We start from the raw sequence: 27,874 nt of genomic DNA on the forward strand, positions 1-27,874 counted from the left end.
GGGGTAAGAACTACGCTCCCCAGCATGCAACGGGTCAAGAGCAGCCAGTCGATCTCGACCAGCGCCTCGCAGGTGCTGCTGGGAGTTTTCATTGACCTCTGAGCCCGCGCTCTTTGGGATCAGCCCCGGTTTCCCCCCCCAACCCCGCCCCTTTCGGAGAGCCGCTGACATCGCAGAGTCCCGCGCCTTGCCCCCTTTTCCCCCTCTTATTGGTCCTGCCTAGCTGCCTTTCGGGAGCAAGGGGGAAGAGTTGCTTACTGATTGGCGCGTTCCGTTTGGCGCCAACTAGGAAAGGGGGGCGGGGCAGCGACTGTCTACTAAGCAATTACCGCGAAAGGCCTTCTCCCGAGAGACAGCGGCCCGGGAGGGAGGTGAGTGTTGGCTTGGGTCCTGGAGGCCCGGAACTGGGCCAGGGGATGAGAGTAAACGAAGAGAGCGTGAGCGCGGGCTGTTTCCCTTAGGCTCCGGCCGCTCGCCTGTTCTGACCCGCCGCGTTTGTTTGGATTTAATCTTCAGGTTGCCGGCGCCCGCCCGCCCGCTGGCCTCGCGGGGTGAGGGGGAAGCAACCTTGCGTGTGGCTGGCGCCTGCTGGGTCCGGACACCCGCCCGTCCGCGCCGCTTCTCCCGCGACAGCCGCGTCCCTGAACCGCGGGGTCGTGTTTGTGTTTGACCCGCAGGCACCGGCGGCGGGGCTCGCGGCCCAGGCCAGCGGCGGCAGGGCGGGGCGGCGCGGCGGAGGAAGAGGGAGCGGGAGCCCCGGGAGGCCGGGCGCCGCCATGGAACTGGGCCCGGAGCCCCCGCATCGCCGCCGCCTGCTCTTCGCCTGCAGCCCCACTCCTGCGTCGCCGGTCGAGAAGACGCTGTTCGGCACGCCAGCCGCGGGGGGCCTGTCGCCTGTCACCAACCTGACGGTCACCATGGATCAGCTGCAGGGCCTGGGCAGGTGAGGGGGGGACAGGCGAGCGGTTTCACGGGCCTCTGACCTCCCAGACGGCTCTCGGGGGGGGGGATCAGGCCGGGAGAAGGGCCAGACCTGTCCGCCGTTTGGGGTCGGGTCAGTCTGGCGGGGACTAGCCATGTGCACCTTCCCCCTCAGGCGGAATGTTGGGCGGGAGAGGCCGTTCGGACAGTCCGGGGCCGCCGTCAGCCCCGAGCCAGGCCCGGTAGGGGTGGGGGCGACCCCGGGTCCCCATCCTCGCCACCCCTTTCGGGTTGCCCTGCCCTGTCCTCTCTGACCCTGTCCCAGGAAGCCCTTTGGAATCTGCCTCCACGGGGGAAAAAGCAGGCCGTCCTAGGCGCTCACTTCCCCGCTTCGATGAGCCGTCTTGCAGGATCATAGTTTCCTGTGAGCTTTGTTCCTTCCCAACAAAGGGACATGGCATTTTCTCGCCTAAGATTTGTGCAAAACCATCGCGGCCCCTCGCCCCGTGCACATTCCTGATGGCCGCCGCGATGCATTGCTAAGGCCGGGCCTTTATACTCAGCTTTCCATACTCAGAACTTCCCTGAGCTCCTCCTCATAGCAAAATAAATAAACAAATGCGCCCCACTGTACCTGCGGGGAAGCTGCTTTCCCTTCTGTCTTGGACATCCTATTTTCTAAGTGAGCACGTGTCCTGCTTCCAGCCTCTGAAAAGCAGGAACTTTTCCTATTCGTTTTTCATCTCTTGCTCCTAGCACAGTACCTACACACAGGACACATGCTCTCAGTTCAGGAAGTGCTCCAGCCTTCATCATAGTCATCCTTTCCTGCAGTTCGACCCAGGCCATGCCTCCCACACCCACTCCTTTCTCGTGGTTTCTGTGGAGTGCTAGCTGCCTGGGTGTTTGGGTGACAGGGTGTTCTGTGGGGTGGTCTAGAGGGAATGGCGGTTGGTGGCTGGCATCCTGGCTACTTGGCCTGTCTCCTGTATGTAACCCGTTAGTCGTGGCCTAGAAATACACAGAATCACTTCTCTTGGTTTCAGTGAGTACGAACAGCCGCTGGAGGTAAAGAACAGCAGTCTGCAGAGAATGGGCTCCTCCGAGTCAACCGATTCAGGTACTTTTTTGGTCCTCGGCATGTACCATGTGTCTGCCGGGTGGGGAACAGTGCCGGGATTTGCCGGACACGTGCTTTCACTTGGAAACGTTCTGTGGCGGCGTGGCGAGGGAGAACACCCATCAGGGGCTAACACCCAACTTGCTATCGGGTCTCGGAGACATCAGGCAGGAAAGGCCTTTGCTAGGTGGGCCGGGTGCCACCCTGCTGCCTTGGGTGAGACAGGCACCTCCCTCCGTGTAAATACTTGCTTTGCTTGTCATAGGACATAATCGTATTTCCAAGACCCCCCAGTTATACATAGGATCTGACAAGATAAACTATTTGAAATAAAAACTTGCAGAACACTGGTGCCACATGTTATCTCCATGGTCGGAACTCGCAGGAGGGAGCTGGATAATCTCTTATCCGAACAACCTGCAGTCAGGAGAGGGTTCCAGAGAATCTGGCTCGGTCACTCTGTCCTCATCCTGTTTCCCTTGATGGCATTTGCAAGTAGGAAAGGGGGTTTGTGAAAATACTTAAGACTTGTGCAAATGTTATGTTTTGGACAATCATATAGACACTTGACTCCATTTCTGGCAAAAAGTCCAAGCTGTGAGTCCTCATTGACTGGCTTTTAAAGAAACAATGCTAAGAATTTTACTTACTTTCGTGACAAAATGGTGTTTTATGGACTGTCTCCTAAGAGGTATTTTTAATTTCTACAGGCTTCTGTCTAGATTCTCCTGGGCCCTTGGACAGTAAAGAAAAGTATGTATTCATTGCTTTTAAGTGTTTGTGCTTAGAAAAAAACTTTTCTTCTTTATTATTATCTTTTTTTTTCAGTGACCTTTGTCATACTCTAGATGTAGCTGTCCCTGTAAACAGTCTGGTACCTTAATGAGTCGTCTGTGTCAGCAGTTTTTGGAACTTCCCTTTCTTTATTTTAGCTGTAATTTGGTGTCCGTTTGGAGTCTCGCTCAAGCCCTTGCCCCGCCCCCTGACGGCCTGGCCGTCAGAGTGGGCTTGCTGTTCTGACCTTGCAGCCCTGTGTTGGGGTGCTTGGGAAACCCGTTCTTCCCTCTTGCCCGAAGTGGGGGTGTTTTTGACCGCCCTCAAGCTATAGATCGAGCACTGTGCATTCTGCTACCTCTTTGCTTTATTCTCATTCTTTACCTACTGATTCTATTGCAGCCTTGAAAATCCCATGAGGAGGATACATTCCCTGCCTGTAAGTTAATTCCCTTGTATATTTTGAACTGATACCTGTTGTCTGCCCCTTAGCTACCAGCACGATCTTGATGGTGGACATTAATTTAGACAGTGAAGACTGCTTTTCCTTAGTCTCAAAAGCACACAAACATTCCTAAAAGCAACTTCAATAACTGCCTCTTTTTTTACCATTTCTAACTATCCGTTTTAATCAAAATAGGAGGAGTTCTTTTTATGCAAACGAGGTTGTTGGGGGAGCAGGTGGTTTGGCGACCCTGAGTCCCCGCCGAGAGGGCAGTGGGCCTTGTGGGGTTATGCGTGAAGCCGTGTAGCGGGAACTTCCATGCCGTGTTCTGGCAGGGCGGAGCCATGGCCACGGTCACTGCCATGTGTGAGGGCCTAGGCCGCAGCCCACCCCACCAGCCATCTTTTTTCCTTTTGAGGACTGAGTTTTCATTTATGGACCCTAATTCCTTTTTCGCTTTGATAGCAGAAGCTCTTGGGGTGTAGTCCCGCTCTGAAGAGGAGCCATTCTGATTCCCTTGACCATGACGTCTTTCAGCTGATGGACCAGGATGAGAACAAGGAAAACGTGAGTGTTGCACCGACGTACTCACTTAGGGCGGGGAGCACAGCCCGCTAGTGCCAGTGGTGTCCAGAGAAGTGGCCGGGCTGCCTCCTGGGAGGCTAAGCTTTCACCAGGGTCATGATGGTCTCTGGAGTCACAGAAACCTCGATTTGAATCCTGCTGCTAACCAGCTCTGTGACCTTGGCGAGTTATTTCCTCTTTTAGGCTTCTTCATTTCTCTGTCTGTAAAGCAGGAGTAGCAGCGCCTTGCAGGGCTGCTGCGGGAGTGCAGTGAGACAACGTAGGTAAAGCGTTGCGGGTGGTTCCCGGCTAGTTTTTCCGGAGGTGTCTGCCTGGGCCTTCCCTTCTCCCGTGTGCGCTGACACTGGGAGGGGTTGTGAGCTTAGGGGAACGCTGCTTGACAGGGTTTGAAAGAAGGGAGCCAGCAAGTCCCAGGGAGTCTCAGAGAAACTGGAATGGTAGCTCAGAGGATGAGCTTGTGACTGCCCATTCAAAAGGCCGAGAACGCCTTGGCCTGGCTTTTCTCTCACACCTGGTGCGCACGTGCCTTGCACGGGGCAGGCATCCGAAATATTATAGTTTAAATGAATTCACTCAACTTCTCCAGTCTTCTTGCTCTATTTCCACCCCTTTTCCATTCCCTGCTAACAAGCCAGAGTGCATAATCCTCATACTCTTCCAGACTTGGTATAAAACCTGCCGCTCCCGTGAACTCTCCCAGTGATTCCTTTGGCACTTTGCAGGGTGGCCTGCGGGAGGCTACAGAAATGAGTTACTGCCTCGGGGGGTTGGAAGACTTGCCTCAGCCTCTGTGTAGTGGCTTTCTACCCAGCAGCCCAAACCTGTGGCCCTGCCTAGTCCGTCCGAGTTCCCCTGTCCCTCCCCAGTTTGGCCTCTCCCAGGGTCGCCTGCTTGGAGCTTTGTTCTGGAAGGGAAACGGCATGGGTTAAAGAGCTCTTGCTCTGGAGTTGTCCTGTCTGCCTATGGAGCCAGATCTTAGGCACATCTGGCCTGCAAGATCTTTAGGGCCTACAAGGCTTAGTTTCCTCATCTGTAAAATGGGGACGATCGGGTTATAGTTGATAGTTAATGAGCTGACGCACAGAAAGTACTTAGTCCTGCGTCAGCGTGTAGGTGCTGATATTAGCTGTTACTGCTCTGAATACATACCAAACACTTAAGTGGGCATTTTAGGGCAGGGGGATTGTGAGTGCTTTTTAAACTTGATGTAAATGGAATCACACAGTGTATCGTCTGTCACTTGCACTTTTCACTCAGCATTTTGTGAGATTCATCCATGTTGCAGGCTAAACCAGTTTTTTCCCCATTACTTTTCATATGGGATACAAGAATTTTAAGCGGAAAAACTGATCTCCTGGTGGGAGGAAGAAGGTGGAGAGTGTAAAGCCCTCGGGCATATCTAGAGTGGAAAGCTTTGGCTCCCATTCCCAGGCGTATTGAAATAACTTTGCTGTCGATTTTACCGAGCTGTTGGTTTAGCTTAGAACTCACAGTGTTCTGTGTACTTGGCAGATACGTGCTTGTTAGGAAATAACGGCGTGGTGAGGAAAAAATGCTGTATAAGAAGTTGGCTGTTGACAGAGTCTTTGAAAGTCTTAGTTACGCAGATCCGCTGTTGGCGTTAGATCAGAAACATGTAAACCCTTAATTCGGGGTCAGTTACGAAGATGATCTATCGGTGCCCACTCCCTTGCCTGCCCCACCCGAGCTGTAGCTGAGGCCCTAGCGCTGGTGTCCGTAGACCGTGGAAGATGTCTCGACTGTCCTGTCTTGCAGGAAGCCTTTGAGTTTAAGAAGCCCGTAAGACCTGCGTCTCGAGGCTGCCTGCACTCTCACGGACTTGAGGAGGGTAAAGATCTCTTCACACAGAGGCAGAGCTCTGCCCCGGCTCGGATGGTACGTGCTCTGGCTTTCAGAGGGAAGTTTCTGTTGGGAAGGAAGTTAACGCGCCTTTTAACCCGGCGAACTGAAGACACTGCAGTTGCTCTTGCTGTCTTCACCTTGACTTGGCCTTTCAAAACTAGATGGCCCCATTGTTTTGGTGTTCGTGCTGTGCCTGGAGAGCAGACAGGCAGGAGCAGAGTGGGAGATAGTATGTTTGAGATGCTGTACTTGAGCAAAAAAGATTTGACCTGGTCAGTCCCGGGGAAAGAATCTGCAGGCATCCTGGGTGGTTCTGCTGTATGTGCAGGGGGATTGTATGTCGTACTTAAAACTCGCTCTTTCTCGATGCGCCCTGAGTGCTGAGAGGTACTTCCCCAGACTGATTTTTGGAGAGAACACTTAGCTTCTTCCAGAGGTGGTTTATTAAGAACTATTGTGGGTGTCAGGAAACTTAGCCTCTGGGCTGCTTGATAATAATTGGGGCCACTCGCCCCATGGTTATTGATTTGCTAGACAGAGACTGTCATTACTTCCCAACTTTCTGCTGGGGATCTGACGGCTACAGACTAGCGGGGTCCAGCTTGAGCAAAATGACCACGTTTGGTTCCCACGTTTTCCTGGGAGCCTGTATCTGAAAATACAATTCTCCAGACTGGCTTGTGGTCTGAGATGTGGGTGCTGTCCGTGTTGCTGTGTTGAGCGTCAGTACGGAGCACTTGGATGTTTCCTCGGCTGTGAAATAGCCAGATTTGCCCATTTTGCAGACTGGGAGAGTGCTCGGGGAGGTTGGGTGACTCGCCAAGAAGCAGAAGACCGGGATTTAACAAAACCTCCTGAGTCCTGAGTACACAGTAACCCTTTGAGAGCTGGGTACCCAAACTCAATGTGTTTCGTGTGTGTGTGTGTGTGTGTGTGTGTGTGTGTGTGTGTGTACGTGAAGCCAACGTCTGCTGTGATCACTTGGCCGGCCCTAATTGTGGACTGAAAGTGTAAACCGAAAGGAAGCCAGTGCTCATCACACGGGGTTGGCGCTTGATCGTGTCACAGGGCATTCCCTTTGTGTCCTTGCTTTTGGTCTCCAAGCACCGCCTGTCTTTCTCATAGTGGCTTCTTGGTGTGGGAATCACGGAGAAAGATGATCTGTCCAAAGATTTGTTTGTCACTTTCTTTTCTTTTCTTTAAGTTTGATTTATTGATTTGTGGGGGGAGCAGGAGGGAGAGAGAGAGATATTGATTTGTTGTTCCACTTACTACTCATGCATTCACTGGTTGATTCTTGTACGTGTCCTGACCAGGGATTGGACCCACAACCTCGGTGTATTGGGACAACACTAACTGACTGAGCTACCTGGCCTGGGCTGTTTGTCCTTTTGTTTTTCCTACTTTATTTTTTATTGTTTACAGTTGTCCCAGGTTTCTCCCCCCACTTTCCCCCCCTCCTCCCAGGCTCCCCATCCCCCATAGTCAGTCCCCTCTCCATTGTCCATGTCCGTGAGTCATTCCGACACGTTCTGCAACTAATCCCTTCCCCTTCCTTCCAACTTGTTTGTCATTCTCTGTAGCACATCTGTGTCTAGGGATTCAAGGACCTAGGTCACAAAAACTGGTGTCACACCATTAAGTGAGCATTCAGAGGGTGTTGCCCGGGCCAGTTCCCTGCCCCCACATTCTGCTGGGTGGGAAACTGCTAGTGTGCCCAGGGGGCGCTCAGGTGCGCGTGTGCAGGATGGGAGAAAGCCCAGAACTTTATGTATGTATGTATGTATGTATTTACAGAGAGTGGAAAGGAGGGAAAAAGAGAAGGCAAGAAACATGTGTGGTTGCCTCTCACATGGCCTCCCACTGGAGACCTGACCTACAACCCAGGCATGTGCCCTGACTAGGAATCGAACTGGCGACCCTTGGGTTCGCAGCCCGAGCTCAGTCCACTGAGCCACACCGGCCAGGGCAGCCCAGAACTTTTTTTATGTTGGGAAGCAAAGCTAGTGCCAGGTCAGAGCAGGCCAGCTGCAGCGAGGGTTCCTAGCTGAGTGGTCCACCCAGAGCCACTTAAAGATCTGTGCCCTCGAGTCCCAGAGGGGCTGGGATGTTAAGGATATTCGTAGGACTTACGTGGGAGCCACCTTGTTACTGTGGGGGAAATAGGCCTCTGAACTGTTTTCCTGGCTTTGGGAAGCATGTGGGAAAGAAATGATACAGTGTCAGCAATGCTTGCATTAGCAGTATTTATCTCCCTTTTTAAAAAGATTGTGTTTATTTATTTTTCGGGGAGGGGCGGGGGAGAGGAGAGAAACACCGATGTGTGAGGGATACAGCAACAGGTTGCTTCTCTCCCACGCCCCCAACTGAGGACCTGGCCTGCAACTCAGGCATGCGCCCTGACTGGGAATCAAACAGGCGACCTTTCTGTTCGCAGGTCAGCGCTCAGTCCACTGAGCCACACTGGCCAGGGCTAAATTTTCTTTTCTTTTCTTTTTTAAGATTTTATTTATTTATTTTTAGAGAGGGAAGGGAAGGAGGGAGAGGGGGAGAGAGAGAGAGAGACATCAATGTGCGGTTGCTGGGGGTTATGGCCTGCAACCCAGGAATGTACCCTGGCTGGGAATCGAACCTGGGATACTTTGGTTCCCAGCCCGCGCTCAATCCACTGAGCTACGCCAGCCAGGGCTAGGGCTAAATTTTCTAGATCAAGTATACACTGGTTGAATAGTTGGGCTTCCCCAAAATCCAGACAGGGTTGCCTGATGCGATGCCTCCGTGTCACTCCAGGAATGGTCCCTCTCCTAGGGAGAGTGTAATGGGGAGAAACGCTTGGGCTCTAGAGTTGAAACAAGTGAGCCCTGTGATCTTGGTAACCTTGCTTAAACATTGGTTTTCTGGCTTTTTATTAAACTATTGATTTTTAGAGGAAGGGGGCAGGGAGCAAGAGAGAAATGTTGATTTTTTGCACGTATTTATGCATTCATCGGTTGCTTCTTACATGTGCCCTGACCAGAGATTGAACCCACAACCGTGGCCTAGCAGGACAGTGCTCTCACCAACTGAGTTACCCGGCCGGGGCTGGTTTTCTGATTCGTTAAATATAAAGAAAAGGATTACCCTTAGTGTGTTGGGAGACTTAAATTGGAATATACATGTAAAGATTACATTATAACGTCTGGCCACACAATAATTCCTCAGTTAAAAACTGAGAAGCTGTCATTTAAAGATTTTATTTATTTATTTTAGAGAGGGAAGGGAGGGAGGGAGAGAGAGAGAGAGAGAGAGAGAGAGAGACATCAATGTGTGGTTGCTGGGGGTCATGGCCTGCAACCCAGGCATGTGCCCTGACTGGGAATCGAACCTGCGACACTTTGGTTCACAGCCCGCACTCAATCATATTTTTAAATTATTTTTAGAAAGATTTTGTTGCCCTGGCTGGCGTAGCTCAGTGGATTGAGCATGGGCTGTGAACCAAAGCATCGCAGGTTCGATTCCCAGAATCCGTGTAGTGCTGTACCCCTCAGGGATTTAAACTCACTGAAAAGTAAATTAACAGCCCTGACTGATGTGCTTCAGTTGGTTGGGGATCCTCTGGCCAAGTGAAGGATTCTGGGTTGGCGTGCACGCTTGGGTTGTGGGTTTGGTCCCTGGTCAAGACGCAAGGGGAGCCAACTGATGAGTGTTTCTCTCACACATCGATGTTTCTCTTCCTCTTTCTCCCTCCCTTCCCTCTCTCTAAAATAAGTAAATGAAGTCTTTTTCATTTTTTTGAAGGTTTTATTTATTTTTTAGCCAGAGGGGAAGGAAGAGAGGGAGAGGAACATCAGTGTGTGGTTGCCTCTCGTGCACCCCCTACTGGGGACTTGGCCCGCAACCCAGGCATGTGCCCTGACAGGGAATGGAATTGGTGACCATTTGTTCCCCAGGCCAGAACTCAACCCCTGAGCCACACCAGCCAGGGCAATAAGTCTTTCTTAAAAAGTTAAAAAAAAAAAAAAGAAAGAAAGAAAGAAAAGAAAGAATTAGGATCAAGGCCCTGTAACTCAGTAGGTTAGAGAAGGGGTCCCCAACCTCCCCCTGCCCGCAGACCAGTACTGGTCTGTGGCCTGTTAGGGGACCGGGCCTTGAGCCTGAGCTCTGCCTCCTGTTGTTTCGCGCCCTCCACACCGCGCCCTCCCCCCCCCCCCGCCACTTCTATCCACAGCTAGAGCATCGTCCAGAATCGCCACATTTGTGGGTTCATTTCCAGGCCCAGACACATACGAAAATCAACCAATGAACGCATAAATAAGCGGAACAACAAATTGATGTCTCTCTCTCCCCCCTCCTCTCTCTCTAAAATCAATACATTAAAAAAAGAATTAGGATCAATTTTTCCAGAATCATGCCACCTTTCACTCCCCTCTGCCAGAACCTGAGTAGCATGCACATGCTCCAGGCCATCTCGTGGTCTTGCCCTCCCTCACTCTGGCAGATTAGCGCAGTGTCGTAGCTCTCTGTTGGTCTGCGTTCCCTGACTCCAGTCTCGGATAAAACGAACCTCGTTTTTCACAGAGAGCTGTGCCTGGGCCCTTCTGTGAGGTGGATTGCTTCTGAGAAGGGTTCTCTGTGAAGGCTGTTGGGCCTGACTCTGCTTAATCCTGTGTGTGGACATCCCATCATCTATAACCTTGGGGTTCCTAGTCCTTTGGTTAGTAGCTGCTAAGATTGTGCTTTTATAAACCATGTACTTACTATGTTGTCCTCATAAAAACGAATGACCCATCCAGAGAAATCAAAGTGGGTCATTGAGTCACGAGCATGCATTCCGTCTTGCAGCTTTCCTCAAGTGAAAGAGATGGCAGTGAGCCAGGGACCTGCATCCCGCTGTTTATGCCCCAGTCGCCTGTGACTGCCACGTTGTCTGATGAAGATGATGGCTTCATGGACCTCCTCGATGGGGAGAACCTGAAGGTAGTGTGTGTGCGCGTGTGTGCGCCTATCCTTCTCCGTTCCACTAACTACCCCCGGGGAAGTCATGTGGAAAAATGCAGCCATTCCTGGGGCTGGAGTTGGCTAATACTTTTGTTCAGATGGTGAGACGTTGAGGCTATCCTTCTAGACTAAATCCTGGGGGGCTTCAAAAGAAGACACTGATATGATCCTTCTTAACCTGAAGGAGCTCACACTCTATTTTTGTGTGTGTGTGCAAGAGGTGCGAGGGTGGGGGGCTAGCAGCCACAGGGCATGAAGCCGAAGAGACAGGAGACGCCCTCCCGTGTGGAGGGAGGGTGCCTTCGGCTGTGGTCGGGGGCCTGAGCTGTAAAGGATGGTCCTCTCCTGGCCTTAAAATGCTGGGGCGGGGGCGGGCGGGCAGAGATGAGCATTGGAGGCACTCTCTCCCGGCCTAGCTGGTATTCTGCAGGCAGAGTCACACCCAAAGCATTTAAACGAATGCTAGTCTCTACTGGATCGCTGTGACACAGCTTTCTCTCTCCTTAGAATGACGAAGAGACCCCGTCCTGCATGGCAAGCCTGTGGACAGCTCCCCTCGTCATGAGAAGGACTACAAACGTGGTAAGGAACTCTGTCTGGGGTGTCCGGAGGGGACCTTCAGTAATTGGGTCTCTGAGACAGAGAGCACTAAATGGAAAACTAGTCCTTCTGCTCACACGTCACCACAGGAAGAAGGAACTGTTTCATTTGAGATTCTGTCTTTGGATCTGTGGGCTTTTACTGGTCACTAGCAATTTCTGGTGCTAATGCACACTGTTTCTTCAAGGGTGTTTTTTTTGTCCTCACTGGTGTATGAGGAAGTTCGGGTAGTGTATGTGTGCGTGCAGTTCTTGTTTCTCCGATTTCTAGTTCACCTAATCATTCTTGGCCAGCTAACATCCTTTCTGAGCAACTCGGACCTCTTACTAACTTCTGGTTGAAGATCACTGGATAATATCTGGAAAATAGCTGCTCTATTGAATTTAAGAAGTTAAATTATTCTTAGACTACCTCAGCTGCCATTGGTAGAGAACAACAACCAGTACAATGAGGAGACTCAAAACTACGATAGCTATTGTGGACTGGTTGAAAACTTGGGACAGAGGGCTTTATTGGAAGAAGAACTAGTCTTGAATGCAGAGAAAGAACAACAGGTTTGGGACCGCAGGACTTGGGCAGAGCTGCGCGCGGGCCGCTGCAGGAGCTAACAGGGTCCGGGGGCTGTTCGTGTTTGAGCCAGAAAGATGAGTTGTGGCTCGGGAAGTCGAGAGTGCAGCTCGTGTAGAGGAAGGGGGTGGCCATCCGGGAGGGGGTGCTGCAGAAGGGGCACCGAGCAGCGTCTTGAGGTTCCTCACAAGCCACAGAAACTGACGGCACCTGAGCATTCTAAGCGGTGGGCGCGGGTACGGGTGGTCTGGGGGCGCGGCCCTGAAGGAGGCGGGGTTCACAGGCTGTGGCCCTGGTGAGTCTCACAACACGGCCCTCCCTCGGGAGCCGCCGAGGAGCCCACGCCCACGTGGGCACTCCCAGCGCTTGGGGCCGCCATTTGCAAGGTGGGGAGCTGGCCGGCTTCCGTCCCCGGGTCTCTGGCTCTCACCTTCCCTCGTCTTGTTTTGACTTTCTGTCCAAGTTTTTCCGCATTTGCTCACACAATGTGCCAAACATTTGAAACACTGCTTTACCTCTATTCTCTGCTCCAAGATTCTGCTTTACGCTAGGCCTTCCCCACATGGAGTTTCGTTAGGATTCTTTTGGAGCTCCAGCGTACTGACAGTATTGCATGTAGATAATTGAGGTTTCACCTCTGAAACATAAAAAACATTTTTTATGTTTTTCTATAGACTTACCCACAGTTCATTGGTTGTCCCCCTTAACTAGGACAGGCACTTGAATTTTTTCTTGCTGAATTTAAATTACAGTTGCCCTCGACTGGGCTGTTCTGTTGTGACTGTTAAAGGCGTGAGCACAGCCTTGTGGCTCCAGCCCTGCAGTGGCCGCCGAAGCTCTGCCCCACACCTCTGCAGGGCAGGGCCCTGCTCTGGCCTCCAGCATCGGCTTCAACGGGGAATTTGTGGGTTCGCTAGATAGCACCTTGGCCTGCGCTTCCACACGGACACTTTGCTTCCAGCCAGTGTCCTCTCACTGGTCACTGTTAGAGCTTCTGTGTTGTCCTCTTGTCCTAAATAGGATGTCTCCACTGTCATCACCAGTTACAGCTGTGTTAGGTCAGTCCCAGTATTAAAACTTCGCACCTAAACAGCAGTAAGGCAGCAGGAGGTGGGTTCTTGTTCTGTTAAGGACAGCAGCTTACCTTGTGAGAGGGGCCTGGTCAGACTCCTGCAGACAGCCGTGTGTGTCCCGGTTGAACGGGCGGGCGGTGTGGACACTGCAAAGACAGGACCGTCTGTCCCTGGAGAGGCTGTGAGCATCCACTTCAGCGCAGTGGGCCAGCTGGTCAGGGGAGTCATCTGAGCTGGGTCTCAGGGTACGTGGGGACCCGATGGGCATCAGGATGTTCGTTCTCACAGAAGAACAGTCCATCTGAGGTAATAGCAGCCCCGGGGAAGCTGGAGCCTGGGCCTGTGTGGTGGGCGGGGCAAGCTGTGGTGGGCGGGGCTTGTGTGTGGGTCTGAGTGCTTCAGACCTGATTCCCCTGGGAACTCAGGGATTCCCACAGTGTTCTTGTGTTAGCAGGAAGGGTGCTGGGCTCAGTGACAAACATGCCACTCGGGGGCCTGCTGTGACTATTCAGAAGAGTGCCTAAGACTTCCTCTGAATCATGTGGGGAGGAGGGACAGATCAGAGGAGCTTCACAGAGCAGAATTACTGGTGTTGGGGTGTGAGAGCGGCAAAGGGGAGGAAGCCATGAGAATGACACCACGGTTTTCCGTTGGAGAGACGGAGAGACACTTGTAAGGTAGTTTCCTGACTGCTGGGTGGTAGTGGGGTGTGTGTGTGCGTGTGCGCCTGCACTGTGGAGAGCCTGCCGTCTCCCGTCTTCTGGGATGGTGTAGGAGCGCCCTCCATCCTGCCACCTTAGCTGGGTCCAGCCAGCCAAAGGTCAAATGGAATGGTAGGGCTTGGGGACCTGGGGTTTAGACCCCACTTCCGCTGCCTGTAAACTGTGACCTTGTGGCGTGCACTTAGTCTATCCGAGTGTTCCCTAATCTGTGAAATAAGGAGCATCCGTTAGAAGAGACCAGAATTGTTTGGAAAACCCTTTTTAATCTGAAACCTTTAGTCTGAAAACTTTTTGAATCATCCTCACTTATTTATATTCCATAGCACCTAGCACAGCACTTGACAAACAACAATGGCTCAGAATGTTTCTATTTTTTGTGGAAAATACCTGCCCCATCAACATGCAGACTCAGGTTTCCATTCGAGATACTTTCAGATGGAAAATCTGAAGCAAGGCCGTGCCCACACAGGCATCCCTTAGTTAGTGCGCACGTGCCTAGAGAAAATTCCGTATTGTCACAGTGCAAGTTGAGAGTTAATGCAGCCTTAGCTTTACCTATTGATAAGAACATTTTTAACTATCAATGTCCCTGACTAGATACAGGACAAATGAACTATAATCTTAAGGCCACTTAAATTATCGTCCATTATTGTGCACGGCTTTAATGGCTACCCCAATACAAATGTTATGACTAAATTTGCAGGTCCTTTTGAAAGACATAACATTATATGCAGTGTGAGAAAGCTTGGGAAGTGACTGCCAGCTTTATGAGCTGGATTTTGAAGTCACCAGGAGAGAACTGTGGGCCTTTTCGCTATGGACAGTTGTCGCAGACTCACAACTGCCGAGGCTGTGTCGGAGTTGTGGTCTCGCCTTGGAGAGCTCGAGATTCCCGTGGGCCCTCTTCCCCAAAGTGCTCCTAGATCTTCCAGGTAGAAAGAAGAATCTCCAGCCTTCCTTAACACGCCACTGAAATAAACTTCAGGGAATAAGAAGTAAATCCCTGGTCCCTGGGAGATCCAGCGTGGGAGTGCCGCACTCCTCGGGGGCCTCTCGGGAGCATTTCAAAGAAGAGGCAACATTGACATTGGCCCCGCAAAGGACTTTCTGCGTGGAGGGAAAGGCCGGCCGCGGCACACTGGCTCGTGGGCAGGCTGATTGGCTGCCCTCGGGTCTCTGGGAAGTCGGCCTTGAAATGACTCAGGCAGAGAGGACTTCTGGGCATAGTTTTGGGAGGCACGTGCTGCCCCGCTCCCAACTTACACTTTTAACTGTTTTAACCACCTTCCTAGCTTTGTCTTAGTCCAACTACCTCACGTCATTTCTGGACTTAGGTGGGATACTAAAGTCTGTTGGGCTGCTCAAGCAAGGTGGAAGTAATACAGTAGAGAGGTCAGAGGAAGCCAAAAATCTGTTCCTGCCCAGAAGGTGGCAGTTACTTGACTCTCAGGACCCTGTGCAGACAGCAAGTTTTGTGAGGGTGTGGTTTGTCTTCCTCGTCTCCATATAAGAGCAGCTTAGCCCGTGTTCCTTGAGCAGCAGCTACTGAGTGTCCGCTAGGTGCCGGGCCCCATGAGAGCTGGTGGCACCTGGTGGATGGGCAGTGTCTGCTCGTGTAGGGCGGGTCTTAAACCATCACGGGAGACCTAGGTCCGTTCTCTTTACCATTCAAATGAGCAGGCTTTAATGAAAGATGGCTCTTCTTTTTGTTCCCCCCAAAGGGCAATCGATATCAGCTGTTCGACTCCACCTCCCCGGGCAGCTTCGCCGCACGGTCGGTGTTGAAAAGGCCAGACCGGTCCCAAGAGGAGTCCCCACCTGGAAACACAAAGCGGAGGAAGAGCACGGCTTGGGCCGGTCCCGAAGAGGCGGCGAGTCCAGGGAAGCCCCAGGAGGTTCGTTTTGCAGGTTCCCTTGTGCTGGAGGAGAGTGACACTGTGTTTTTTCAGTTCTGAGACTTCCACTGGCTTCTCCTTGTCTGCTGAGACTTGGTTCCTGTTTTTTGTTTGTTTCACACGCGGTTTGTAGTCGCCTCTTGAAGCATGTTTTGACGGCTGCTTTGAAATCCCTGTCAGACGATGCCAACATTCATTTCGTGATGTTGGCTCCTGCTGGTGGTCTTTCCCGATTCCAGTTGTGATTTTCCTGCATCGTGGTCTGACAAGTGATTTTTCTATCGTATCTGTGTATTTTGGGTATCGTGAGGCTGTGGTCTGGTGAATCTTTTGTTTCAGCAGGCCCCCTCTGACGCTGCGGGGAAGGTGGGGGTAGAGGTTGCGGCTCCCGGCCACAGCCTCCCTTGGCGCGGTGCCCTGGAGGCAGGCCTCGTTACTGCCGGCCAGCGGTGGGGATTGGGCTGCCTGCCAGGCCTCCGCTGACACCATCCCAGTGGCCTTTTGCTCCGTGCAGACCTCTTGTGGCCTCATTCAAGTTTAATTCTTATAACGGTTTCATCCATACTCAAAAAAATATGTATCCTCTTTGGTGTCACATTCAGTGAATCTAATTCTGTCTAGTCACCCAAGTTAGTGAATTGCATTGCTTATAGTTTTATGGTTTGTTTTAGATTGTTTACAGTTTTTTTTTTTAAGATTTTATTTAACTTTTAGAGAGAGGGGAAGGGAGGGAGGAAGAGAGGGAGAGATACATCAGTGTGTGGTTGTCCCTCACGCTTCCCCTGGTGGGGACCTGGCCCACAACCCAGGCGTGTGCCCTGACTGGGAATCGAATCAGCGACCCTTTGGTTCTCAGGTTGGCACTCAGTCCCCTGAGCCACACCAGCCAGGGCAGAAGCTTCTAGTTTATATATCTGTTAATATTTAAGAGTCTTCTTTTCCTTTTGCCATGCTTGGGATTTACCTTTTTATTTTCTCAATGTCGTCCCCTCGATTATCTCCTAAACGCTTTTTCAGTTTGTTCAAATCTGCATCCAAATAAGGTCAGTACATTGCAATTGCTCAATAGGTCTCTTATTTGGGTTCCTGGGCTCCATCTTTTGTTTCTCTCTTGTGGGTTATTTGCTGCAGAACTCAGGTCATTTGTCTTGAACAGGTTCCCACAGTCCTGTGGGGTCTTCTAACCTTAACTTATATTTGGGTTCCATTTCGTTGGCAAGAATATCTCATGGGTGACTGCGTTTGCTTTGGTCGAGGGGCACGACGTGCTAGGCAGCCACTGGTGAGTGTCGCCCAGATTCATTACTGCATTTAACCGGGGTTTCTTACAGGTAATCCTGCAGTTCTGCCATCCTTTCTTCATTTACTAGTGGAATGTTCTTAGGAAGAGAAACTTACCCACATCAGACTCGGGGATCACCCTTTGGAGAGGCTGGATCTCTTTCATTGCCAGTTTTCCAAATAGTGCCCTACCTAGCCTCTTGACACTGAAGCTGTAGGTTGGGTTTTTCTTGTTTTGTTTTGTTTTTTAATATATGTTATTGATTATGCTATTACAGTTGTCCCATTTCTCCCGCTTCATTCCCCTCCACCCTGCACACCCTCTCCCACCCACATTCCCCCCCTTTAGTTCATGTCCATGTGTCATAAGTTCTTCAGCGTCTACATTTCCCATACTGTTCTTGCCCTCCCCTGTCTATTTTCTACCTACCATCTATGCTACTTATTCTCTGTACCTTTTCCTCCTCTCTCCCCCTCCCACTCCCCTGTTGCTAACCCTCCATGTGATGTCCATTCCTGTGTTTCTGTTCCTGCTCTAGTTGTTTGCTTAGTTTGTTTTTGGTTTAAGTGTGGTTGTTAATAATTGTGAGTTTGCTATCATTTTACTATACATGTTTTTAATCTTCTTTTTCTTAGTTAAGTCCCTTTAACATGAAATAAGGACTTGGTGATGATGAACTCCTTTATCTTGACCTTATCTGAGATGTACTTTATCTGCCCTTCCATTGTAAATGAAAGCTTTGTTGGATAGAGCAATCTGGGATGTAGGTCCTTGCCTTTCATGACTTGGAATACTTCTTTCCAGCCCCTTCTTGCCTGTAAGGTCTCTTTTGAGAAATCAGCTGACAGTCTGATGGGCCCTGCTTTGTAGGTTACTGTCTCCTTATCTCTTGCTGCTTCTAGGATTCTCTTCTTCATTTTTATCTCGGCTAATGTAATTATGATGTGCCTTGGTGTGTTTCTTCTTGGGTCCAACTTCTTTGGGGCTCTCTGAGCTTCCTGGACTTCCTGGAAGTCTATTTCCTTTGCCAGAATGGGGAAGTTCTCCTTTATTATTTGTTCAAATACGTTTTCAATCTGTTGCTCTTCCCCTTCCCCTTCTGGTACCCCTATTATTCAGATGTTGGAACGTTTAAAGATGTCCTGCAGATCCCTAAGCCTCTCCTCATTTTTTCGAATTCGTGTTTCTTCATTCTTTTCTGTTTGGTTGTTTCTTTCTTCCTTCTGGTTAACTCCACTGAATGAGTCCCAGTTTTCTTCCCATCACTATTGGTTCTCTGTGCATTTTCCTTCATTTCACTTAGCATAGCCTTCATTTTTTCATCTAATTTGCAACCGATTTTAACCAATTTTGTGAGCATCCTGTTCACCAGTGCTTTGAACTGTGCATTTGATAGGTTGGCTATCTCTTGGTCGCTTAGTTGTATTTGCTGTGGAGCTTTAATCTGTTCTTCCGTTTGGGTGTTTTGTTTGTTTGTTTGTCACGCCTGTTGCATATGAGGGGTGGGGCCTTAAGTGTTCGCCAGGATGCGGCAACCCAGTTGCTCGGTTGTGGCGTTGTATGTGGGGGCAGGGTCCAAGAGGGAACACGGGCTTTTGCTCCACTCTCTGTTGGATTTCAGTCCCTTCCACCGCTTCCCCCAAGCAAACTGGGCCTTTCCGGTGCTGATTCCTGTGTGGGTGGGCTTGTGCACATTCTAGAACCCCGTGGGTCTCTCCAGTGAACTCTCTTGTGAGTCTGGGAGTCTCTTCGGCACCTCAACCCCCACAGGTGTTTTCAATGGGTGATTTGAGGCCTTATTTCCTGGCACTGGGACCCTGGATTGCATGGTCTGTCTCGCTCCCCAGTGTTGCCTGGTTTATCTGTGCACGAATGTGTGTCAGCCAGGTCAGCCAGCTGCCTTGTGCACAATGCCTTACTTCGCAGTCTCTGCCTCACTGGGTCTGCCCATTGCCATCCCGAGTCCAGGGTCTGCCAGCCACCACCTGCGTGCCCAGGGTCTGCTCGCTGTGGTCTTGCACGCCTGGGGTGCCTTGCCCGCCCGGCGCCACTGCTTTTTGTGCCACGACCCCTCTCTGCCTGGCTGCCAGACCCGCCCCTCCTACCAGTCTGGATGAATGTGTCTATTTTAACTCCTTGGTTGTTGGACTTCCATACAGTTCAATTTTCTGTAGGTTCTGGTTGTTATTCTGTTTCTAAATTGTTGTTGTCCTTATTTTCGTTGTGCGAGGAGGCACAGTGTGTCTACTACCTATGCCTCCATCTTGGCCCGAAGTCTGGTTGTTTCTTTTTCAACAAAAATTATGAACTCATAGGTTAAAATATTTGGTGTTCTATATATTACTATTTTTATTCATTTTGGTGCCCAATTTAATCCCTTTTGCTGTTTGGCTACCTCTTCACATTGGCTTCTGAGGTTTTATTTTTAAAAATGAACTTGATAAGCTATTTTACCATATATACTGAAAAGCATGAACTAAGTGTATATTTTAATGGGCTTTTACGACATGAGCACATCCCCTTAAAACACCAGCTGTGACCAAGGAAGAGCATCAGCGGCAGCCCAAAGCCTCCAGTGCGTCTTCCCTCAGTGGGCCTGGCCTGGCCTGACGCGGGCACTGCGTTTTGCCCTTTATGTGAGGGTTCTCTTGCTCAGCATATTTTTATGAGAATCACCTGTTGTGTGTGTCCATGCGGGGGAGGGGGGGTCTTTTTCATTGCAGCATAGTACTCCACTGCATGAACAAACTACCAGTTATCTGTTCTACTATTGACCGATGTTTTGGTGGTGGTTCACAGGTTTCGCTCCTGTGAATAAAGCTGCTATAAATATACACATGCACACACATTTTTGGTAAGCATACACTTTTATTTCCCATGGAGATGCTTGTCCCAGGCTAGTCGTGTGTTCAGCTGCAGTATGCATTGCCAGACAGTTTTCCAAAGTGGTTGTACTCACAAGTACGTACGAGAGTTCCATTTCTTTGACACCCTTGCACCATCCTTCCCAGGACTTGGTGTTGTCCATCCCTTCGATTTTAACCATTGTGGTGAGTGTATAATATCTGTGGTTTTAATTTGCATTTCCCTGATAGACATTTTTCTTGGTCCTAGATTTCCTCTTTGTATATTCCTTGTCCAGGATTTTTTTTTTTTTGTCCATTTTTCTATTGGGTTGTTTAGTTTGCGGGAGTATACTATCTATATTCAAAAATGAAACTTTTATTCTATCAATATGTATCTTCCCAGTTGGCTTTGCCTTTTCTCTTACTTAATGTTCTTTTGACAAACAGAATCTCGATTGTTAAATGTATTTCAGTTCATCGATTTTTAAAATTTATATTTAGTGCCTAAGAAATTCCACCTGCCCGTGGTTAGCCCTTCTGACCTGCCCATACAAGTCTGATGGCTTCCTTGTCCCAACCTGGAGTCAGTGACATCTCCAGAGAACCCTGGTTCTTTTAGTGGAAAAGGGCATTTAGAGACCACACTGTCCCAGGGGTGCTCATGGCACCCCTGGAACTTCTCAGTGGGTGGGGCCAAGTAACGCTTTTTTAGACATGGCCTTCCTTTCCGTCCTGCTTTAAATCGGGGGGAGGGGGGGCTTAGTTGTAGAGCAGTTCAGTTAGACGCTGAAAGAATAGTAAACTTAGTAATCTCTTTTTTTCCACTCTAGATTCAATTAAATACGTAAAACCTTCTGTTTGTTAAATATAAATGTTAACATTCAGTCTCCTCCTTGTGAACGTTCTAGGTGAATGTTTTTAAAAGTTCTGCTTAGCACCCTGGCCTCATTTTCCACTTTGGATTTGTTGCAGATTCTGCATCAGTCTGTGTCCCTTGTGTCTTCCTCAAAAGGGACCATTGAGAACATTTTGGATAATGACCCGAGGGACCTTATAGGAGACTTCTCCAAGGTAACTGTAAACAGGTGCAGACCTCCAGCTACGGGATGCAGGGTTGGCGGGTTTTACCTAGAACCCCTCTCAGTCAGCCCTTCTCCTTCTCTCGGGCAATTCCTGCGGAGGAAACAGTTTGAGATTTTTTGAGGAGAGGAAACAGATTCACGATCGGGTGTGTCTTGGTCTCTGTGAGACTGTAGGCCTGACTGGTGCTAAAACCCCTGATTCAGGGGTTTTAAGTAGAAGATGCTCGCCAGCCACCTCGACTCTGGCCCCAAGGCCAGGCTTTCTGGGAACTGTTTAGTATACAAATAGAATTACATAAAAGTTTAAGTGAGCAGAAATCTGTGGCCTCACTACAAGTCCCTATCAGAAGGTTATCTTGGAAGGTCCAGGGTTGAAACGGAATTGCTCCATCGCCCAGAGAAGAAGCGTGGCCTTTGAGGGAGAAGGCCCCCGGGGAAGTCCAGAGATGGCCACCTTCGAACTGTGGGGAGATACGAGGCGGGGCAGGGAATGTGTCAGCAGTGGCTTGTGTGGCCACCTGTGACTTGAAGGTCACCAGATCAATCTTTCGTTTGTTAATTTAGCTACGTTTATTATAGCATGTATTATTATATTACGCAAAGCTTTCCAAATGTGACCCAGTTCCTTCCCTCAAAAAAACTTAACGTTATCAGTAAGACTTGTGGCCATGAACCCCACGCACCATCACGTGGTAATTGAAATGCACGTCAGTGCGATGTAAGCAGGCTAGGAGAAGCTAAGAGGGATCGTCTCAGCGAGCAGATCGGGTCTGGGCTGATGATATTTCAGCCAGGGGGTTTGAAGGAACAGGGGGCATAAGTGTGTTAAAAATAGGAGACAGGTTGATGTCCATCCCAAAGGCAGGAGCAAGCAAAGACCTGGGTGTGCACTCGCTAGTGCACCCTCCCACGCGAATTGAAGCTGTTGGTTGTGTTTGTCACGACCCTTCCCCGGGGAGGCAGCTGAGCGCTCGTCCTAGTGAGGAATTGCTGATGCGCCCATCTGCCCCTCGCCAGGCCAGGTCTCATTTTTTTTCATGCGGGGCACAGTAGGTGTTCAGTAACTGAGTGAAGTGTGTTTAACATCTGAAAGTGAGGGTGATATGCCTTATGGGTTTGTACAAACTTTAAATGCTCAGAAATTAATGAAGTGACCAGACGAGAAACTAACATGAAATACTAGGTTTTGTTTTATTTAAAGCTGCCTCTTCAGGCAGGTAAGCAGTATAAATGTTGCATATGTAGCTTATGTTGCATATGTTGCATATGTAGGCTTTCGCATTTGCTAAGTCTCTCTTTCTCTCTTTTTAAGGGTTATCTCTTTAATACAGTTGCTGGGAAGCATCAGGATTTAAAATACATCTCTCCAGAAATTGTAAGTCATTGCTTTGGAGCCTGCCTCATGTAGTTATGTGAATTTGGGTGTTTTTAGCAGCCGAAGCTGAGTTCCCTGGGCTTTCTCTCCACAGATGGCGTCTGTTTTGAATGGAAAGTTTGCGAACCTCATTAAAGAGTTTGTCATCATCGACTGCCGGTACCCGTATGAATACGAGGGAGGCCACATCAAGGTATGGGCTCCAGGGGCTCACCGGTGAGCTCTGCTGTCGCTGGGAGCATGGAAGGGACCCTGGGCAGCATCTGCGCCTTCTTTTTTTTTCTTTTTTTTTTTTCCTTTTTCATTTTAGAAGGGGGGAGGGGAGAGAGAAAGAAACATCGATTTGTTGGTCACTCGTTTATGCACTCATTGGTTGATTCTTGTATGTGCCCTGACCGGGGATCAAACCCACAACCTTGGCGTATTGGGACAACGCTCTAACCAATGGTCAGGGCTAGCATCTGTGACTTTTTAAAAGGGTTGGGGGGAACCTGGCTGTTTATGAGCTGGCAAGCTGGTGGTGAGAATGAAGAGACCACGGCGGGAAGGCATTCGACTCCTGGTGTGCTGAAAGTTCGTCCCCTGGTCTCCACTGCTCTCCACCGAGTTGTACAGCAGATGCTCCTCGCTGCAGCCCTCACGCCGTCGCCCCAGCACGGCCGTTTCCAGGTGGTGCCCTCCGCTCCCCGAGCCAGGGCCCCCCTGGCAGCACGGTTCAGCTGCTGGGTGGAAGGGGGAGTGAGGACACAGTTTCCCAGGAAGAAAGTAACTGCATGTGCGTTTTAATCTTTTAGCCATTAAAATAATGTTAAAATATGGTACGGAGGTCATTTAAATACACTATTAGTGTTTCCACGGCCTTGTGGCTTTTGAAAGCCCCGAATTCATAAACAGCATGCATAAAGTACGCATAGGCATAACAGAATTCGAGGTGCCCATTTAAAGATCCTGCTCGTGGAACCGTTACTGCAAGTGTGAGACGTGGCTGCCAAGAGTCGGTGGTGCCTCTTCACAGGGCGCGGTGAACTTGCACATGGAGGAGGAGGTCGAAGACTTCTTACTCAAGAAGCCCATCGTGCCTGCCGACGGCAAGCGTGTCATCGTGGTGTTCCACTGTGAATTTTCCTCCGAGCGAGGCCCTCGCATGTGAGTGTTGTACGGGACTGGGGTTCCGTGGGGTGTGGTGGCGTGTGGCTTGCCTTTGGAGCGTCCTGCTGCAGAAATAGGACATTTCCATGCCGCAGCCTGCACCACAGCCTGTGAATACATGGTTTCCAGAAAGTATAAATTCACGTGTAGCAGATGTTATCTGAAATTCTTCTCTACCTAGCGGTCACTACATAGCACACACAACTCCCCTGAATGGAGTTGAAAATAGGCTTGACCTAACCAGTTCCGTTGCTATGGGCTTGTGGGCTTCCGTAGTCCACCCCGTCTATGATGCTAGGGTTGCCCATGCAATGTCCCCAGGGGGGTCTGACCTCTGAGTCATCACCCCCACTCCTGAGTCAGTCCTCACCCCTGCTGGGCGTGGCTCGCGGCTTAGGCTTCCTTTACGTGGAGTTGGACTCTGGCCCTTCCCATTTCCACCACTGTCCTCAGGTCTCCCTGTGGGGCTGCTGTTCTCAGGACGTCCTTCAAGTACAGTGTAGTGGCTGCTTATGCAAATGCCAGAAAAGTGTGAGACCCTCACTGCAAGACTTGGTGTGATGCTGTCAAACTCTCACCCAGTCGGTGTTTGCAAAGGAGTGGCTGTATGCTCTCACATTATTGCCACATTAGGGGTGAAAGGAAATGCCCCCCCAAACGTACCCCTTATTAGCACAAACTTCTGATAGGGAAGGCCCTGTAATTACCCAAAGACACATTTAGTAAGGTATTCGGTCCAGGCAGAGGGGGCACACAGGTGCCCTGCAGCGGGAGCCAGCTCAGCCTGTGGGCAAGGGAGAGGGGGAGGCCGGGGTGGAGGGCGAGGGAGGCGCTGGCTGGAGGCTGTCGTCGCAGCTGCGGGGCGGGTGTTGGCAGGGAGCGTGTCCAGGGCCGGGGCTGTTTACCCTGGAGAGAGGAAACTGGGGGAACAGACCGTCTCCCTTCCCACGCAGGGCGGTGGCACTGGCTGTGACCGTGTTCCTGAAGACCACACGTGGCCAGGGGCTCACAGCTCAGCGCCGCTGTTCCCCAGGAACGAGTGGGAAGGCAGCCAGGTGTGCGCGGGGAGCACTTCGCCTCCAGGCACCGCCAGTGGCGGTGCGCCTCCGTCCCTCTGCGTCGGAGGAGCTAACCGTGCTTCCCCGTCCTTGCCCTCCACAGGTGCCGCTACGTGCGAGAGCGCGATCGGCTGGGCAACGAGTACCCCAAACTCCACTACCCTGAGCTGTACGTCCTGAAGGGCGGGTACAAGGAGTTTTTCCTGAAGTGCCAGGTGAGGCGGGCTCTCTGGGGGGCACGGTTTGCCCTTGCCCGGGGTGGACGGTTGGGTCTGTCTGACTGACAGTCATGGCTGTTTGTTGCCAGGGGTCTGGGGATTTTCCCTGCACAAGAGGGGCGCTAGAACCCATCGTGAGGGCTGCATTACTGCCCAGCCCCGGCCCCAGTGAGGGAGGGGGCGGGGTTAGGAGTGGAACAGATGCAGGCTGACCTCTCCTGATCTTGCCCCTCCCCCCCAGTCTCACTGCGAGCCCCCCAGCTATCGGCCCATGCACCACGAGGACTTTAAAGAAGACCTGAAGAAGTTCCGCACCAAGAGCCGGACCTGGGCCGGGGAGAAGAGCAAGAGGGAGATGTACAGCCGCCTGAAGAAGCTCTGAGGCCGGCGGGGCAGGCGGCGGCGGCCTGAGCCTCCTCCGTCCTCCACCCCTTTTTGCTGCAGAGAAACCTGAGCGAAGGGGCCGGCTCGGTGACGTCGGAGAGAGAGCCTGGGCTTCCCGCCTCCACCCTCACTTTCCACACTCCCAGGGTCAGAGCCCAGCGCACCCTGCGGGCTGCGCCCTTTCGTCCCTGCGTCGGGGCTGCCTCCCCAGGCTGTCACGTGCCCAGTTTTGAGCGCCGAGAGGACTCACCATCTGCCCCTTCGTCCCCACGGCTGGAGAACCTCCTGGGGCATCACTGGGTCCCGCCCCTCCGTGAGGGGGGGGCGAGGCGAGGGGGTGCCGCGCAACAGCGGAAGCGCTGCCGGTCAGACACCAAAGACGGCCTGGGAAGGACGCAGCCCGTGTGGGGGAACCCGTGCCTTTAATTTATTCAACCTCATCAATCACTTTATTTTTTTTTTTAACTCCTGGAAACTTTTATTTAACTGCTCTTTAAGTCAAAATACTGCCATTTTATCATCCCAAGGACTACCTCTGCTTTTAATTAAAAAGGGGGGAGAAGAGGCCGAACGGGAGTGTGGGGCAGGAGTAGCGCTGTCACCCCCACCCCCGGGAGGCACTGCGGTGCGGGGGCTGCCGCTATTTAAAGCCAAAGACTGAGACCGCGGTGGGAGCGGGCCCTGGACTCGGCCTTCCTGCCGGGCGGGAGCTAGGGCTCCAGGACCTCCCTCGAAGACCCCCCCCTCAGGTCTGTCGGGGGCCGGGTGAGAGCCCGCTCCTGCCGCAGTTCCCTGTGAGGGCGGCCGGCGTAGGAGTGGCTGCGGACAGCACTTCAGGCAGCTTCCGTGGGGCTCTCCCCACCCCCACCCCGGTGGTCAGTGTTGGAACGTGGTAGCGTAGGTGTCCCCAACTAGGGAGACTGGGCTGGGGGCGGGAAATATGCACTGAGTGTTCTATTACTCTGGTACTCCTGGTAGCTTTTGATTTTCTAAAAATAGTGACGTTATCCGTCAAGGAGTATCAGATCCGTGTTGGCTGGCCCACCCAAGGGCCAGGCGAGCGGCTGGAGGCCCTGGGCTTCAGGAGAAGGACGCGGGTGCGGGCACAGCGATGACTGGGGTGTTTCTCAGGAGGCAGTGTGGTGGATTGTGAAGGTAGAACTCCCTGAGTGTATCATGTTTTAATTTGAGGGGCAGGGAGTGGTGGGTCGTCACCAGTGGCTTCCTCCTCCAACCCCGTGGAAGCAGGGGGTCTCCAGGGAGCGCCTCCCATCCGCGGAGCGGGGGCCGCCTTCACTGATCCGGACAGGCCTGTTTGGTTCTGCTCATCCCCACCGACCGGCGCCAGCCCCCTCGCCATCTCTGCGCCCTTGGGTGCAGCCAAGTTCGCCCCGTGCACAGGAGTGAGTCCCCCTCCTGCCTTGGCTTCCTGCTGTGGAGCTGGGGAGGGAACCAGCGGCGCTGGAGCTGACTGGTTGCTGTGTTCATGGGTTTGAGTTGCATTTGGCCGTAAAACAATCTTGTTAGTACATGGGGAACGGTGGGAGAGGGAGAAGACCTATGCCCCCCACACACTGAGAGGTCGCAGTTGGTCTGTGTGATCTGGTCTGCAGGGGTTCTGTTGGTCGAAGGCCTGGAAGGGGAGGTGGAACGCCGTTCAGATTGTGCCGCCCTGAGTAGCATTGCTAACCGGCTGTCGCAGGCTCTGAAAATAAACCGCCAGTCCTGAACCCATGCTCTCTGCCTAACTCGTGATTCGAAGGGAATCATTTCCCTCTGCGGCTCCGGGACTGCACTCGACTGAAGCTGGTGGCCAGGGCAGCCACGTCTCCTCAGTGGCCTCCCGGGACGGCTGGAATGACCTCCAGCGACAGTCCAGGAACAGTCTAAGCTGATTCAGACCAACTTGCATGATGAAAGAGCGACAGCAGCAGCTCGCCTGAACCACTGACATTTCCTTACAAAACCTCAGTTCCTATGGATTAAGCACCAGGCCAGGGGGACCCTGAAGGGTGTAGGAGTGTCCGCTGTGTTCTGGGAGCCGGAGAGGCTACCGCAGAAGGACACAGGGCCAGAAGCCCGGGCGTGGGGCCCTGGGGGCGACCGCCGGAGCGGACAAACGCCAGAGCGTGCACATGTCTTCGGAAAGGGGTGCCTGGGGTAGGGAAGAACTCGCGTTCCTTCCAATGTGTTTCAAATGCTCCATAAATGGAGCAAAGGCTAAACTCTAAAATATTTCACCCACGGTCCCACCTCAAGTCAAACTGCGTTTAAACACGGTGTCCCCTTCTGATTAGCATCTACGGTAGAGGCATTATTCCAGCCTTTTAAATGCATAATGTGTAAGGAAAGGAAGTTGCCTGTATTACCGACCGATTCCCGGTGTTACTGTGTGTGTGTTTCTGTGCGGTGAAGGCTTGGAGGAGAGAACGGGTCCCCAGAATGCTAGAAGGGCTAGCTGCCCTTCAGCCGGCACCCACTTCCTCTCCCGCAAGGCTTGTTAGGCCTTCCAAAGAGACTGCATGGCTAAGCATCCCTGCCCTACTCCAGCCAGCTCTTGTCACATTATTTTTGAAAGCACTGTATAGTGATGGCTTCTTTTAAAAGATTTTATTTTAGAGAGGGAAGGGAGGGAGAAAGAGAGAATCAATGTGCGGTTGCTAGGGGTCATGGCCTGCAACCCAGGCATGTGCCCTGACTGGGAATCGAACCTGCGATGCTTTGGTTTGCAGCCCGCGCTCAATCCACTGAGCCACGCCAGCCAGGGCAGATTAAAGAGTTTTGATTAGTTTGTCCACATAAACTCAGTTTTATGGTGGAAATAGATAAATATCTACTTGTAGTTAATATCTGTGCATACTTAAAAGCACATCTAAAATGTTAATTTAGATATGCTGCTTTTTCTCAGTCTTTCAAAATAAAATTTTAAATTCTTCAA

The 27,874-nt window shown here is 51.4% G+C and overlaps 1 protein-coding gene across 5 annotated transcripts; it reads left to right on the forward strand.

Moving 5' to 3' along the window:
• The first annotated feature begins 213 nt into the window (after positions 1-213).
• Positions 214-27,874, forward strand: CDC25A (cell division cycle 25A). Of its 5 annotated transcripts, none has more exons than XM_045857373.1 (16): positions 214-371; positions 517-943; positions 1,968-2,041; positions 2,752-2,794; positions 3,218-3,254; positions 3,729-3,827; positions 5,622-5,741; positions 10,530-10,664; positions 11,193-11,267; positions 15,369-15,542; positions 20,643-20,741; positions 22,065-22,127; positions 22,222-22,320; positions 23,143-23,273; positions 24,438-24,549; positions 24,794-27,874. In XM_045857373.1, exons 2-16 carry the CDS (start codon positions 777-779, stop codon positions 24,932-24,934), a joined length of 1,569 nt encoding a protein of 522 aa, XP_045713329.1. In that variant the 5' UTR covers positions 214-371; positions 517-776; the 3' UTR covers positions 24,935-27,874. The 5 variants fall into 5 exon arrangements, with proteins under 5 accessions (XP_045713329.1, XP_045713332.1, XP_045713327.1 ...); XM_045857371.1 differs by having other exon boundaries at positions 215-371; positions 3,726-3,827; XM_045857372.1 differs by having other exon boundaries at positions 317-371; positions 678-943; positions 3,726-3,827.

This window comes from Phyllostomus hastatus, unplaced genomic scaffold (assembly GCF_019186645.2).
Source record: "Phyllostomus hastatus isolate PE091 unplaced genomic scaffold, TTU_PhHast_1.1 phas_scaffold_129, whole genome shotgun sequence".
Lineage (NCBI taxonomy): Eukaryota > Metazoa > Chordata > Mammalia > Chiroptera > Phyllostomidae > Phyllostomus > Phyllostomus hastatus.

Coding starts and splice junctions, on each gene's coding strand:
- CDC25A (XM_045857371.1), top strand. CDS start 777: ATGGAACTGGGCCCGGAGCCCCCGCATCGCCGCCGCCTGCTCTTCGCC. Junction 11,268..15,368: donor TGAGAAGGACTACAAACGTG/GTAAGGAACTCT, acceptor TTCCCCCCAAAG/GGCAATCGATATCAGCTGTT. Junction 22,321..23,142: donor ACGAGGGAGGCCACATCAAG/GTATGGGCTCCA, acceptor GCCTCTTCACAG/GGCGCGGTGAACTTGCACAT.